General features: G+C 43.3%; 1 protein-coding gene across 1 annotated transcript in view; it reads left to right on the top strand.

Annotated features, from left to right (window-relative positions):
• Positions 1-13,299, top strand: part of Mecp2 (methyl-CpG binding protein 2) — a 60,935-nt gene extending 47,636 nt beyond the window's left edge. The window contains exons 2-3 of the mRNA XM_059250445.1: positions 10,207-10,557; positions 11,542-13,299. Of these exons, the coding sequence (XP_059106428.1) occupies positions 10,207-10,557; positions 11,542-12,634 (1,444 nt within the window). The 3' untranslated portion in view covers positions 12,635-13,299. The remainder of the gene's footprint in view (positions 1-10,206; positions 10,558-11,541) is intronic.
• Positions 13,300-15,691: the final 2,392 nt, after the last annotated feature.

Genomic DNA, 15,691 nt, shown 5'->3' with positions numbered 1-15,691 from the left:
CCACCACCGCCCAGCCAGGCCAGTCTTATGGAGGCATTTTCTCAATCTCTTCCCAAATGACTCTAGCTGTATCAAGTTGACATAAAACTAAACAGCATATCTTCCTTGTTTTCTTTGAGACAGAGTGTCTCTGCATAATCCAAGTCAACCTTAAATTTGCAGTCCTTCTAAATCAGCTTCCTGAATACTGAAATTACAAAATGTTCACCACCATACCCTGATAAATATTAGGCCAGTAAGAGATCCTGCTTCAAATGAGGTGGGTGACATTCTTGATGATGACACTCAAGATTATCTTATGGCCTCCACATTTATGTGCACACACATATACCAGCACATACAAGCATAAAAAAATAAAACTCTAGCCAGGCATTGATGGTGCACATCTTTAATTCCAGCACTCAGGAGGCAGAGGCAGGCAGATCTCTGAGTTCGAGGCCAATCGGGTCTATAGAGTAGGTTCCAGGACAGCCAGGACTACACAGAGAAATCTTGTCTTGAAAAACCAAAATAAATAAACAAACAAGCAAACTCTGGTTACAAAGCTGAACGTGTTACACACCTATAATCCCAGCACTTAGGAAATCAAGACTTTGTGAGACCCTATCTGGAGGAGAGAGATCTGGTTACTATGATACTGTAGCATATTTCAGCCATCCCTTCTCACCATAACCAGCCTTCATGCTTTCTCAGGCTGCTTCAGAAGGTCCTGGATGTCATTAGCTCCTGGACAAGCAAGTTTCTAGAAGCCTAGATTAGGCTACCTTTGGCAGTGCTTTTTTCTTAAACATGAAGGCTGTAGGTTTACATCTATTTCATTCCCATGTGGCAGCTTCACCATATACATTGTAGTGTTGTGGCTGTTTGAGCTCCTAAGAGAAAGTGATTCAACAAGGATTCTAGGTGTTTCTTTTGTTTTTCTTTAAAAAAAAAATAAGCTTTATGGGCCTCTAATGCCAAAACTTGGGAGGCAGAGGCAGGTGGATCTGTGTGAATTCAAGGCCAGTCTGGTCTACATATTGAGTTCCAGGACAGCCAAAGCTACATAGTGAGACCTTGTCTTGGGAAAAAAATAAAAAAACAGGGTATGAATATGTAGTGCTGGCTAGCCTAAAACTCACCATGTATGTTATATGCAGCCTGATCTAGAACTTGAAGTGATCTTCCTGCCTCTGCTTTCTAAGTCCACTTGTTTCTCTTATTGTCTCTGTGTAACATAAAGGCATTCTCTTTGTTAAGAAGTGTGCTTGTGCAGGGTGGTGGCGGCGGCGGTGGCGGCGGCGGCGGCGGCACCGGCACCATGCCTTTAGGTGGATCTCTGTGAGTTGGAGGCCAGCCTGGTCTACAAAGTGAGTTCCAGGACAACTAGGGCTACACAGAGAAACCTTGTCTCAAAAAAACAAAAACAAACAAACAAAAAAAAGCTTGCTTGTAGCCGGGCGGTGGTGGCGCACGCCTTTAATCCCAGCACTCGGGAGGCAGAGCCAGGCGGATCTCTGTGAGTTCGAGGCCAGCCTGGGCTACCAAGTGAGTTCCAGGAAAAGGCGCAAAGCTACACAGAGAAACCCTGTCTCAAAAAAACCAAAAAAAAAAAAAAAAAAAAAAAGCTTGCTTGTTACTACTTCAAAATACTACACTTAGAGCTGAGGATATGGCTCAGTGGTAGAGTACTACCTAGCATAACCATTTTAAAAAATTGCCATCAGGCCAAGTCTGATGATGTATACTTTAATCCCAGCACTCAGGAGGCAGAGCCAAGGGGATCTCTAGTCAGCCTGGTCTATATAGTGAGTTCCAGGACCACCAGAGCTACATAATAGACTATGTCTCAAAAAATATTTTTAAAAAATTGCCATAAACCAGTAGAGTTTCTGATGATATTGTTGTCATTTCCTCTTTTGAAACATGTTATCACATTGACACTATACATATTCCTTCCACCCCTGAATCATTTCCTCTTTGAAAGTTGGAAGTTGTCATGATGTTCAGTTATAAATACTTAAACCTGGCTTTCCTAAGAGCAGACAGCACAGTTACAACACTCCGGAAGTTTAGCAATGAGCTAATGTAGAGCCTTATTCACATTTCCCTGAATGTCCCATTAATGCCTTTTAAGTGCCTTTAAAACTAGAATCCAGTCCAGGGTTGTGCGTTGCATTTAGATGTTCTGTCTCCTCAGTCTTCTTACTCCTTAGTCTGTGTGTTTCTTCCTTCCGTATAGGTATGTTTAAGACAGTCTGTGATGTCTTCTCTAAGATATTGTTTCATTCAACATTTTTAAGTGTTTCAACAGGAGGGTTGTGTGCCACATTAACTGGAAACTTAGCAGTCCTGCTGTTGTAATCATCTTTTATATTGCTGTCCTGTGACTCTGGGACCCTCAGTGACCTCTTCAACCTCATCTTCTGCCAATTCCAACCTAGTGATGTCCAACACATTACTACTAGTTCCTAAGCTCACCATTTGTTCATTTACTCAAAGCCTATCTACTTTCAGCACTAATGTAGCCTCTGGTCAGAGATACAGACATCAAAAGAAGCAGATGTAGCACACTGTCAGCATCCTGACTATTCACATGGCATATGTTTATTAAGTATTACTCTTTTGTCAGGCACTGAGCCATGAGCAGGGAGACAGGAATTGGTGTGTACAGTGGTATATTTTATGTTCATGGAGGGTGGGAAATAGTATATTCTACTTCCAGGGCACAGGGGAGGAGAGAGGCAGGAGCAGGGAAGGCCTCTGAGAAGTGTCACCTTAATCTACAGGATGAAAGATCTCCAAATGAAGAGGCAAGGAAAAGCAGGCCCAGAGCTGCTGTTGATATAGGGAGGTATGCTAAATAAACAGAAAGGGGTAATAAAAACCCTCAGAAACAGATTGCATAATGCTTTATTAACTTTGAATTTTCTTAGTGCTAATGAGAAAGGAATGACAGCTGTGGAGAGTCATTGGATAATAGGAAAAACTATGGAATTAAATCAGCCTATATACTTTAAAGATATGCTGACCTCAGAAGGGAAACCAGGATATGTGTTACATTGGGGACAAGGTTTTGCTTTTGTTTCCTCAGGAGAAAAGTTATGAATACCATCAAAATTGATAAAAGTTTGATTTGAACAAGAGAGACTTCTTAATTAGAAGGGTGATGATAGTTCATCAACCAGTGTGACTATTCAATTTAAATTAACTTTAACAAATGCTTCTCATTCGATCAGATATAACTTGCCAAAAGGGAACCTCCCCAAAGTTAGGGTTGGGGCAGGGTTTTCTTTTTGTTTTTCAGGAAAATAAAGGCATCCAGCTAAGGAATCTGAAGACCACTGGACAAGTAAGACATCTGAAGAAAAAGGACAAGTCATCCAGAAAAAAATGCCCCTAGAAAAAGAGTAAATTGGCCTATTAGTATATCACATCTCCAACAGGATAAAATTTCATAAATTTTCCCAAATGTTTGTTTCTGCTTTTTTCTACAGACATATAATGCAAATGGTCTTTTTGTAGTCCCAGTTCAATTAAAAATTAAAAGCTGGCTTTGGAGTTGGAGCGTGGCTCTCTCCTTCTCTAAACCCTAGCATGCTTGTTAAAGGAAAATACAAAATGTCTATCATGTCAGAAGAGCCACCTGATATGGGACAGAAGAAAAACCAAAATTAAGGGACTATTTTATTGCTACTAATCTCATAATCCTTCAGTTTTATTTTGATTCTTCAAAACTTTTCTTAAGATATGAATTTTATATCAAAATTTATAAGATTTACATATATATTTTTTAAACTTTTTGTCATGATATTAATGGTCATATAGAGTACTAACTAATTCTAGAAAAATGGCTTCATCTATCTTCCTGTACATGATTTTGGGTTTGACTATCAGTTTTCTGCAGTGAATCATACCATGCTTAACAGTGACCTTTGAAGTCTACAAAAGGATGATGGGGCCCCACAAAGATAACACCACTAATCTGACAACCACCACCCAAAGATCAGCTTTGGACTACAAACTGCTCAGGACAATTTTGAGATGGCTAGCTGAGATGATCCAGTCTCACAGACTAGCCGGGACTTGAGACAAGCCCTGCATTTTCCTATTACGCAGAGATTGGACAACAAATGATACAGCTACCTCTCCCAGGACTTGACAATTAACCCCAAATTTTCTTTTCAAGATTCCCTAAAGATGCCTTCAACCCTAGACAGTGGGAAGTAAATTTAAGAACACGATGCCCACATTCCCAAGAGATGGGGTGGGTGGTTTTTGGTCATTCAGTGAGTTATGGATAATTCTCATTGTTTAAGATGGTTGGTTCCAAGTTGTTATTGATAATGTTCAGGAAAAAAGCTAAACAAAGGAGATTAGATTCAGGGTTTTTTATTAGAAAAAAGAAAAAAAAAGTTAGAAATGATAGGATGAAAGGGTAGATAATTGAATCTACTCCGAAAAGAAAAAAGGGAAAGGATGGATATGATAAGATAGAAAAGGTAGATTGTTGAATCGACTTTTAAACAGCAACTACTAGTTTTAAATATTATACATTGGGTTGCATTTTTGTATACTGTATACAAATTATGTATATTGATACAAAGTTGAGATTATTTTTGTTGGAACATACTGTACATATATTTGTACTCTTGTTCAAGGTATTGTACCTATACAGCTCATTTAACAATGTAATGTAATTTTCTAGTCCTTGAAAATTATTATTACGGGGCTGGAGAGATGGCTCAGCGGTTAAGAGCACTGGCTGCTCTTCCAAAGGTTCTGAGTTCAGTTCCCAGCAACCACATGGTGGCTCACAACCATCTGTAATGAGATCTGGTGCCCTCTTCTGGCCTGCAGGCATATATTCAGGCAGAGCTCTGTGTACATAATAAATAAATAAATCTTTTAAAAAAATAAATAAATAAAAGAGAAAGTTATTATTACAAACTAGGATATAAAGAAATGCAGGTTAGTAGTTAGTTACCTATTACATTCAAACTTGTAGTCATGTTAGGTATAGTTTCAAGATCAAATAGATATATTTTAGGTAGTCTTCAAACACTTCAGAGATCTACAGAATATAGCATTTAATATGTTTTAATAACATAGATTCTTTTTTTTTTAATGACAATGAGACATGTCTGCTCCTGGCAGCACCAATCTACTTCAGAGAAGGTGATGGGCATCAAAGATACTCCATATGGAGTTTACTTTCTTTGTGGCAAAAGTTAGCCACTGGGCAAAAGAGTGCCCTTGCCTCGACTGCTGACAGTATGCTGTCCAAATGGACAAGCAGGACACAAAGAAAGGACTACCAAACCTTGCCAAGACAAGGTAGGAAGGCCCTTCAGAAAATCCTGCTTCACAGAGAAGTCTTTCAGATATGCTAGGCTTGTAGGCCGAAGATGGATGCCCCAACATTGCAGAGGAACCTTGGGTGACTGTCGAGGCAGCCAGCTGTTTCTGTCATTTCTCACATTTTTCGGAAGTTGTTTGTTTGCACTTCCTGCTTACTCAGTTAATATTATTTCTTCTTGAGTCTCTAATGGAGTTAAAAACTAGTTATAGTTTTCCTTGTTAACAAATTCAGAAAAGAAACTCACTTGAAGAGGTGTAAAATGTGTAAGTTTGAAAGATATCAAAAGATAGTTTTTGGTAGGTAATACAAGTTAGGATAGAAAATAAATTAGGTATGACACTTTGAACTCACCAAAATAGGATAAATAATGGAGTATTTTCTCTGAATCTGTCAAATGTTAATGGACTGGACATTTAAATGCAATTCTTGACTATATATATTGTATGTACTTATTGTATATAGTTTTTCTTATATTAGTTATAACCTTTTATTATTTTAGACAAAAAAAAGGGGAAATATGGTAATACTTTGTTTGTACTCTAACAAATAAAATTTGCCTGAAGATCAGAGGACAGAGCCAGCCACTAGATTAAACATAGAAGCCAGGCAGTGGTGGCACACACCTTTAATCCTAGCACTCGGGAGATAGAGAGCTGTCTAGATCTGTGAGTTCAAAGCCACCCTGGACTACACGAGATTAATACAACCTAAAAGAGAAACAGAGCCAGGCAGTGGTGGCACACACTTTTAATCCCAGTACTTGGGAGTCACACACCTTTAATCACAGCACTAAGAAGGTTGAGACAGGAGGTGATATGGCTAGGCAGAGAATGGAATATAAGGCAAGAGGAGACAGGAGTTCAGTGCCCTTTCAGCTGAGGACTCAGAGGCATTCAATCTGAGGATTCATAGAGACAGGATCTTCCCCTTTCGGCTGAGGAGTTGGTGAGGTGAGAAGTGGCTGTGGCTTGTTTCCTCTGATCTTTCAGCATTTACCCCAATATCTGGCTCTGGGTTTTTATTATAAGACCATTTAGGATTCATGCAACAGAGATATCAATGGGTTACTTTGCCTTCTGGGAAAGGGCATCACAGTGGTTAATAGTATAGACACAATAGCAAAGGCAGTTGATGAAGACACATACATGTTTGTAATGATAATAAATCCATCCATTGTAAGTCCTCTTAGCTGGCCATAAACTCGACAGTGACCTCAGACAAGTTCCTTTGTGTAGCTGAGCTTCCTTTTTCCTTCATCTGTGACATTCCAAAGTTGAACATACTGGTTCTCTGACAATACTTCCAACTTTGAACTGTATGAACATATAAACTAGGTACTTGGTTCTCCTAGTAATCATGGAAAAGACAGAGACAGGAAGTTGGGGGATGGGGCTAGAGAACAGCAAAAGAAACACATGTATGGTCTGATGAAAGGGAGGATGAAAGGGTATTTGGTTTCTTAGGAAATGTATTTCACTAAACATCACAGACTCTCTTGGAGGGCAACCTTGGGAAGTTATCTGGTATCCCAGCCTAGCCCCTCCTCCCTTGGATCCTGTAGTGATGACCACTCATCCCACACCACCCCCATCCCCAGGACTGAACAGGCCCTTGGACAAATGTCGGCTCTTAGGGATTACATCGTTTGTATCCTTTTTACCTTCATTCCACATCCAGAAAGAATTCAAGCTTCTTTGTGAGCTTTTGTTATTTTGGTATTGCTGAAGTTTTTTTTAATTTATCTGTACATGATGTGTTCCTGTTTGTCTGTATGTGTACCACATGCATGCAGATCCCACGAGGCCGTCAAGGTGTGTCATGTCCCCTGGAACTGGAGTTACAGGTGGTTTTGAGTGGTCATAAGGGTGCTGGGAAGCTGGGCACCAAACATGGTTCCTCTGCAAAAGCAGTAAGTGCTGTTAACCACTGAGCCCTATCTCCAGCTGTTACTTGTTTTTAAATAGAAAATTAGCTGGCATGGTGGAACATGCTTATAATCCCAGAACTGGAGAACATTGAGGTCAGGGTCTGGCCTTAGTTTCAGAGTGATCCACCAATGGACCAATCTCAATACTTTCCCTCTCTTTTTCCCCTCCCCCTTAATTAGCAGTGAGAAAATATAATCCCAAACTGTGTGCCTTTCTTTTGGTATGCAGAATTAAAAAGCACCATATAGTTATTATTTGCTACAAATATTCTCAGTTTGAAAGAACTTGAGGGTTGAGGATATAACTCAGTTGATAAAATACAACCGGGGCTCCCCCATTTGTAGCTAGTAGCTGCGGAAATGCTGTTCAGTGCCTATTCCTCACCCAGACTTCCTTTTTCAGTCACTGGCACTGCTGACTGCTCAGACTTTGACACAATTCTTAACTTAGTTCTGCCCTGTCTGCCATTGAGCTCTGTTGATTCTCTCCTAAACAGATCCCAAATCCTTTATTGCCTACATCCTTGGCCATGCCTAGGCTATTGCTAAAACATTTTTCTTGACTTCCCCCTGCTCTGTTTTTGTATTCCCATCCCCAGCTTTACAGGCACCACAGTATGCTCCAGAACCAGAGTCACCCATTTTACCTTTGAGCTGGTCTAATGTATGTACTACCCCTGGGATATTATTGTTGGTGTTGGAATATATCCCACTCCAGGAACACTATGGTCAGAAGTTGGAGTCTTTTTTGTGTAGTATGTTATGTTGTTAATATACTTAAGCTCCTTTGTTCCCGTTTACATGCATTATAATAGCATAGTTCTGTTACTTTTGTTTTATTTTTAGTTATGTTCATATTTACATGATTCGTTAGACACAATTATATTCCAAGAAGTGTTCAGCAAGGGCTCTTTCTTACCTACCCTAGACTAGTCTACAGTCCTGCACACCAGATCCATATGGTAAACATGTCTGCAGTTTGTTTTTTTACTTCAAAAAAGGTCATGAAACTCATCCTTCCTAGCTACACAGCCTTACAGTATGTAAGCATCCCATGGTTTATTCACCAGGTCTCCTTGGTGATGAGGACTGGAGAGGCCTGCAGTCTTAGCTAGTGAAAATAAAGTTTTAGTGAAAATTGTCATGCCTGTGTTGTTAGACATTTCCAAAGGTATCTCCTCGGGGTAAATTTCTAGAAAGGTGTTCCTTTGCTCATGTGGCTTGTGTTTGATCTTGTGGTGGTTAACATATTTCAGAATACAAGTGAGAATTCTAAAGAAGTCAACTTATCCTGTTAGTCTAGTGGTTTTCTCAAACTCAAGGACTGTTCAGAATCAGGGGAGCAACCCTGGTGTTCAAAAGGAACCTTTGTGGAGTTACATGCAAGTGATAAGTACCTGCTGTATACCACTTTGTCCTTTTTCTTGCCAGCTCTGCTGGTGAGTACCCTTACTTTCCTCTGTCACTGGGAGCTTCCGTATAAGCCAGTCCTGAAGACTGAATTGTAAGCAGACCACAATGCTTCCTGATGCACCTCATAGCCCATGGGCTTACTTTCCAATTCTCCTAGTCTTAGAACAATAGGCAGCTGCTACTTCTTTCCAAACCTTCCATAGTCTGACCTGTAGCTCAGAAGTGCAAGCAGTGCAATGTGGCTAGATTCTGTAGTCATAGGGATACTCACTGTGTCTACACAATGGTCACTAGAGCATCAGAGACAGGCTATGAACCCTATAGTACATGAAGGGACCCCACCAAGAAAAACCAAAACCTGTAGAAGGAACTGCCTCTGTCCACAGGCAGGTGTCCTGTCCTGGAATATGGCTGTTGCCATATTTCATAGACTGTTCTATTATTACAAACCTTTCTCTTTCCTCTGTTTCTGCTGAGGATAAGGTGATTGCTTGCTTGCTTGCTTGCTTGCTTGCTTGCTTGCTTGCTTGCTTGCTTGTTTTTGGTAAGGAATATCTTGTGGTAAAGACGCATGTGACCCAGGATCCCCTTTTTCTCTTACTGCAACCCTAGGCAGCAGTTGCTGTTTGCCTGAATTAGCAGTAGTTATACAGTGCCTTGGGACCTTTTTGTCCATAATTCTCACAGAAAGTATGCCTCTGGGGATGAGATTAGCTACCGTTGAGATGAGGAAACTGAAGCGTAGACTGCTGAAATCACTTGCTAGGGTCCTTGTTTTGAGAATGGCAAAGTCAGGAAGCTGGAGCACTGGCTCAGAAGTTAAGAGCACTGGCTGTTCTTCCCAAGGACCTGGATTCAATTCCCAGCACCCACAATGGTGGATCACAACTATCTGTAACTTTAGTCCCAGGGGACCCAATTCCCTCTTTTGGCCTCCACAGGCATTAGGCACTCATGTGGTACACAGACATACATGCAGACAAAATACAAAATAAATAAAAGAAAATGACAAAGTCAAAATTGGAGGTCAGGTTGGCCTCCAATTTTGTATGTTCTTTTCATGACTGTACTGTATATCACCTTCCAGGGGGTTTGAGCTCCTAAAACAAGTTGTGGTAGGCAGTTTCCTTTCTAGTAGTGGAGAGCCTTTTGTCATGCAACAAGCCCAGGGGCCATCAGATGCAACTTATAAACTGACCTCTGCTAGTGATATGTTGAGAAGCCATCCCTATAGTGCTTAAATCCAAGAGTAAAACATATGCCACTTTCACAGCAATAGAACTAGGGTTTGGAGTAGTATGATAAAAGTCAAGTGCATTTGACCAACGTTATCAGCAACCCAGAGCCGCTAAAGAAACCTTTGGGCCTCAGCTTGGCCTAAGGATGCATTGTCCTAGGGAAGTTACCAAGATCTGAGTATGCAGCAGCTAGGTGTCTCATGTATGGCACCCAAGCTTGCCTGTGCTCACTACTCTGCATGCACCTGTGTTCTCTGTGATACTTACATATTTGTTTAATACTTCAGGGAGGAAAAGTCAGAAGACCAGGATCTCCAGGGCCTCAAAGACAAGCCCCTGAAGTTTAAGAAGGTGAAGAAAGACAAGAAGGAAGACAAAGAGGGCAAACATGAGCCACTACACCCTTCAGCCCACCATTCTGCCGAGCCGGCAGAGGCAGGCAAAGCAGAGACATCAGAAAGCTCAGGCTCTGCCCCAGCAGTGCCAGAAGCCTCTGCTTCCCCCAAACAGCGGCGTTCTATCATTCGTGACCGGGGACCCATGTATGATGACCCCACCTTGCCTGAAGGTTGGACACGAAAGCTTAAGCAAAGGAAGTCTGGCCGCTCTGCTGGAAAGTATGATGTATATTTGATCAAGTAAGTAAGAGCAAGTCCTATGTCTATAGATGAGGAAAGGCCAGATGGGTGGGAGAGCTAGATAAAAGGATCCATTGAAACTATAGCTCTGGGGAAATGTATCTGCCACCTGTAGGATAACATCAACACTAGATACATTCAGAAAGTACTACAGAGGCTCCTACCCTGTTGCTCTGCTTCAGAGTAGTGAGTCTTTTACCTATGCCACATGTCAAGTTCTTTCTATTTGCCTCTAAATCAGCGTTAGGAAATGTTTGCTGTTTAACAGGGCCCCTAGAAAGAGATACAAACAGACTTTGTGTGCCTTTCCTACTGCTCCTTGTGCATTTGTCCAGCTTTGGACTGACCTTAGTGTTTTCTGTTAAAGCAGAGTAACTTCCAGAGCCAGAGGTTTAGAGGAGCAGCTAAGTACATCAGCTCATCCTAGAAAGGCTAGCAATTTCCCCAGTATTTGTGGGTAGTTTTATTTAATCTTCAACTCTAAGAAGAGTGAGGAAAGCTTTATTGCACTAGAATGGATTCCCAAAGAGGCTGGACACCATGCCTTGGTTTAGATGCAGGAATGTTTTGATGGTAGATTAGGTCTAGGCACCAACCAACAGAATTGGCCCAGCCCAATGGTCCTCTAGTACTAGGCCTGACCCCTTTGGTTTCTGGATTGTGGAAAAGCCAAGGAGTACAGAGGAGTGGACTTAGAGGTAGACAGGTCCTCTGAGGCTTTCAGACCTAGCTGTTCTGGCTCCTGAGCAAGCTGTATAGGTACCCACTATCCCTGGTAATATGATTTCTACCCATGCATCAGTGCATTGCATCTGGCCTGGCTGTGCTCTTCAGTTTTAGGTCATCTCTGTTCTTCAGTTTGACCCTTGTTCACTTACAATGTCTTATAAGAAAGCTTATCAGTACCATCTCCTCTACCTCAGTCTCTAAGTTGTCATAAAAAGCTTCTGACATTTCTTTGTATCTCTCTGTTCGTCTCCACAGTCCCCAGGGAAAAGCCTTTCGCTCTAAAGTGGAATTGATTGCATACTTTGAGAAGGTAGGCGACACCTCCTTGGACCCTAATGATTTTGACTTCACGGTAACTGGGAGAGGGAGCCCCTCCCGGAGAGAGCAGAAACCACCTAAGAAGCCCAAATCTCCCAAAGCTCCAGGAACTGGCAGGGGTCGGGGACGCCCCAAAGGGAGCGGCACTGGGAGACCCAAGGCAGCAGCATCAGAAGGTGTTCAAGTGAAAAGGGTCCTAGAGAAGAGCCCTGGGAAACTTCTCGTCAAGATGCCTTTCCAAGCATCACCTGGGGGCAAGGGTGAAGGAGGTGGGGCTACCACTTCTGCCCAGGTCATGGTGATCAAACGCCCTGGCAGAAAGCGAAAAGCTGAAGCTGACCCCCAGGCCATTCCTAAGAAACGGGGCAGAAAGCCTGGGAGTGTGGTGGCAGCTGCTACCACAGAGGCCAAAAAGAAAGCTGTGAAAGAGTCTTCTATACGGTCTGTGCATGAGACCGTGCTCCCCATCAAGAAGCGCAAAACTCGGGAGACAGTCAGCATTGAGGTCAAGGAAGTGGTAAAGCCCCTGCTGGTGTCCACCCTTGGTGAGAAGAGTGGGAAGGGACTGAAGACCTGCAAGAGCCCTGGCCGAAAAAGCAAGGAGAGCAGCCCCAAGGGGCGCAGCAGCAGCAGCAGTGCCTCCTCACCCCCTAAGAAGGAGCACCATCATCATCACCACCATTCAGAGTCCCCAAAGGCCCCCATGCCACTGCTCCCACCCCCACCCCCACCCCCACCCGAGCCTGAGAGCTCTGAGGACCCCATCAGCCCCCCTGAGCCCCAGGACTTGAGTAGCAGCATCTGCAAAGAGGAGAAGATGCCCCGAGGAGGTTCGCTGGAGAGCGATGGCTGCCCCAAGGAGCCAGCTAAGACTCAGCCCATGGTCTCAGCGACCACCGCCACAGTTGCAGAAAAGTACAAACACCGAGGGGAGGGAGAGCGCAAAGACATTGTTTCATCCTCCATGCCAAGGCCAAACAGAGAGGAACCTGTGGACAGCCGGACGCCCGTGACCGAGAGAGTTAGCTGACTTTACACAGAGTGGATTGCAAAGCAAACCAACAAGAATAAAGGCAGCTGTTGTCTCTTCTCCTTATGGGTAGGGCTCTGACAAAGCTTCCCGATTAACTGAAATAAAAAATATTTTTTTTTCTTTCAGTAAACTTAGAGTTTCGTGGCTTCAGGGTGGGAGTAGTTGGAGCATTGGGATGTTTTTCTTACCGACAAGCACAGTCAGGTTGAAGACCTAACCAGGGCCAGAAGTAGCTTTGCACTTTTCTAAACTAGGCTCCTTCAACAAGGCTTGCTGCAGATACTACTGACCAGACAAGCTGTTGACCAGGCACCCCCAACACCCCCCCCCCAGTGTGCTTATTAGAGACAGCAGTTGAGAGGACACTCCCATTTTTGGTGCCATTGGTGCCCTGTCCATAGCTTCCCTGACTCTTCCACCATCCCATCTCCCAATCTGAGGGACCGGGAGGTGTGAGGCAGGAAAAATCATTGGATTCTTTAGAGAAGACTGAGGTGGCCAGTAATTGTGGCCCAGTGATTAGAACTGTGGTGGCACAAGTCTGGCCCCACACCCACCCCAATCCAAAACTGACAAGAATATTTTGAAAAACAGGAAAGTGGTACCTGTCTGATCCAGCTCTGGCATGGCTAGAAGCGAGCCCTGAACTGCTGGATTATAGACTGGCCTGAACCACAGAATAGGATGGCCCAGGGTGAAGTGTCATCACCTGTTCACAAGGCATGCTCCCCTAGAAAATGATGCTAAAGAGGTGCCATGGAGACAGCAGGACAAGGCACAGGCAGGCTGGGTAGGGTCAAGCCAAGCCTAGTGCCACAGAACAAGAGAGCAGTCTGTGACTAGTGGTTAGGAACTTAGTGGATGGGACAAGAGGCATAGGGGAAGAAAGGAAAATATTCTTCCAATTACTTTCCAGTTCTCCTTTAGGGACAGCTTAAAATTATTTGCACTATTGAGTGAGTCTTCATGTTCCCACTTCAAAACAAACAGATGCTCTGAAAGCAAACTGGCTTGAAATGGTGATACTTTGTCCCACAAGCCACAAGACATGGCAGTGTTCAGAACTACCTGGATCTGTATATACCTGCGCTTGTTTTAAAGTGGGCTCAGCACATAGGGTTCCCACGAAGCTCCGAAACTCTAAGTGTTTGCTGCAATTTTATAAGGACTTCCTGATTGCTTTCTCTTTTGTTTTTCCATTTCTGCCTCCCTTCATTTCATGCTTTCATTTCTTCCCCGTCCTCCTTTCCCTAACTCCTGGTTGTCTCTTCTGTTCCAGACAACTGCAGTGCCCAACTACATGCTTACCTGACAGCATTCAACCACAGTCCTAGGATTCTCCCTGTCCTTTGACTTCTCATTGCCAGTGCCAGCTATAATGTTTAACCCTGAGCAAGTGCTGGGTTCTGCTGAGTCCTCCCTAGCCTCTGTGAAGAACAAGAGGGCAGTAAGCCCTTACTCCCTTAGATAGTCCCCTCTTCCTTGCTAAGAAAAAAGTCAAAAAGCTTTTCAGATCCTAAACAATGAGCCTTTTCACCTTCTGCTCTAGAAAAGTGGGCTGGAGAAACTAGGCCACATGTGGTAGCTGAAAGAGATATAGAGGCCCCTGTGTTCTGCCAGGATCACTGAGTGGCCCAACAGGGGCACCATGCCCACTACCCTTGACCCCACTCAGAAGTCTGATGTCAAGCATAGTGTGGCAGGGCACCTGTCAGGATAGATGCAGATTTGAGCAGGGAGTGACACCAGGGCCCCTTGCTCTTCTTCTGACAAGTCTTTTTCTAGTGGAATTCTTTCCCTTTTGCTCACTGGGGACTGGGTGGGGCAAGCACACCCCATATTTCAATCTCTGCTCCATAAGTGTAATGGTGAAATTTACAGGCTTGGCTTTGCTGTAGGGTTTTAATTGGTCAATTTTTTTTATTTGGGATCCCAAAGTTTTAGCCTCTGTTCAGGAAGTCCTTATCTAGCTGCATATCTTCATCATATTGGTATATCCTTTTCTGTGTTTACAGAGATGTCTCATATCTAAATCTGTCCAACTGAGGAGTACCTTATCAAAGTAGCAAATGAGACAGCAGTCTTATGCTTCCAGAAACACCCACAGGCACATCCCATGTGAACTGCTGCCATGAACTGTCAAGTGTGTGTTGTCTTGTGTATTTTCATTACCGTTCCCTAAGCTTCCTTATTGCAGTGTAATCATGGAAGAGTGAAACATCATAGAAATCATCTAGCACTTCCTTGCCAGTCTTTAGTGATCAGGAACCATAGTTGACAGTTCTAATTGATAGCTTAAGATAAAACCATGTTTGTCTCTTCTGGAATGGCTAGAACTAAGTGAGAGTTTTGCCCTATTCTGATTGCAGAGTCGTAGTTGGGCTTTCTAGGATATTTGTATCCATTTCCTTGTGCTACAAATGCAGACCCTGCAACCAGCTTCCTGTCAAGCAGTCATTTTGCCTGCTCTGCTGTTGATCCTCAGCCATGGTTCTGATTCTTCCCCAGGAAGGGAAGAGGTCTCAGAAGAGGGACTCTGGAGGGTCCAGGATGTATCCTTCTTAACTCCTGCTTCCTCTAAGGACAAAAGGCCCACCTCACCCCACCCCTTCAGTGGCCTCACACTCCCCAAGGATACCTTTCTGTACCCTCACAGCACCTAGCCAGGTTGACATCAAGTTGTTTTATTGTGATCCGTTTGGGGTTTTGCCTGTTATACTTAATTAGTCCAATGAAATGTGACTCCTAGGCTGAGGATCCCTCATCCTTGGAAGATAAACTAGCCTGATTAGACATTCACAGTTGGGATTGCAGCACTTTGGGTGCCATTTTCTTAAATTTGAGCCCCATCTGCAGCCTCCTCACTCCCCTGCTTTCCCTTAAGCTGGTTTCAAAACTGCAGGTGGTGGTGCCTGCAGCTTCTGAGGGTTTTTTGTTTTGTTCTGTTTTTTTGCTTCCTGCTTTTTTTCCCCATTCCCTCATCCCCAAATAAGGACATCATGAGTCAGTGTCCTTTAAGCAGGCAGCTTTGATTGGGTTTTGCCCTGGCAGTCA

This window comes from Peromyscus eremicus, chromosome X (genome assembly GCF_949786415.1).
Source record: "Peromyscus eremicus chromosome X, PerEre_H2_v1, whole genome shotgun sequence".
In the NCBI taxonomy this organism is placed as follows: domain Eukaryota; kingdom Metazoa; phylum Chordata; class Mammalia; order Rodentia; family Cricetidae; genus Peromyscus; species Peromyscus eremicus.
This window is presented reverse-complemented; position numbering and strand designations above follow the sequence as displayed.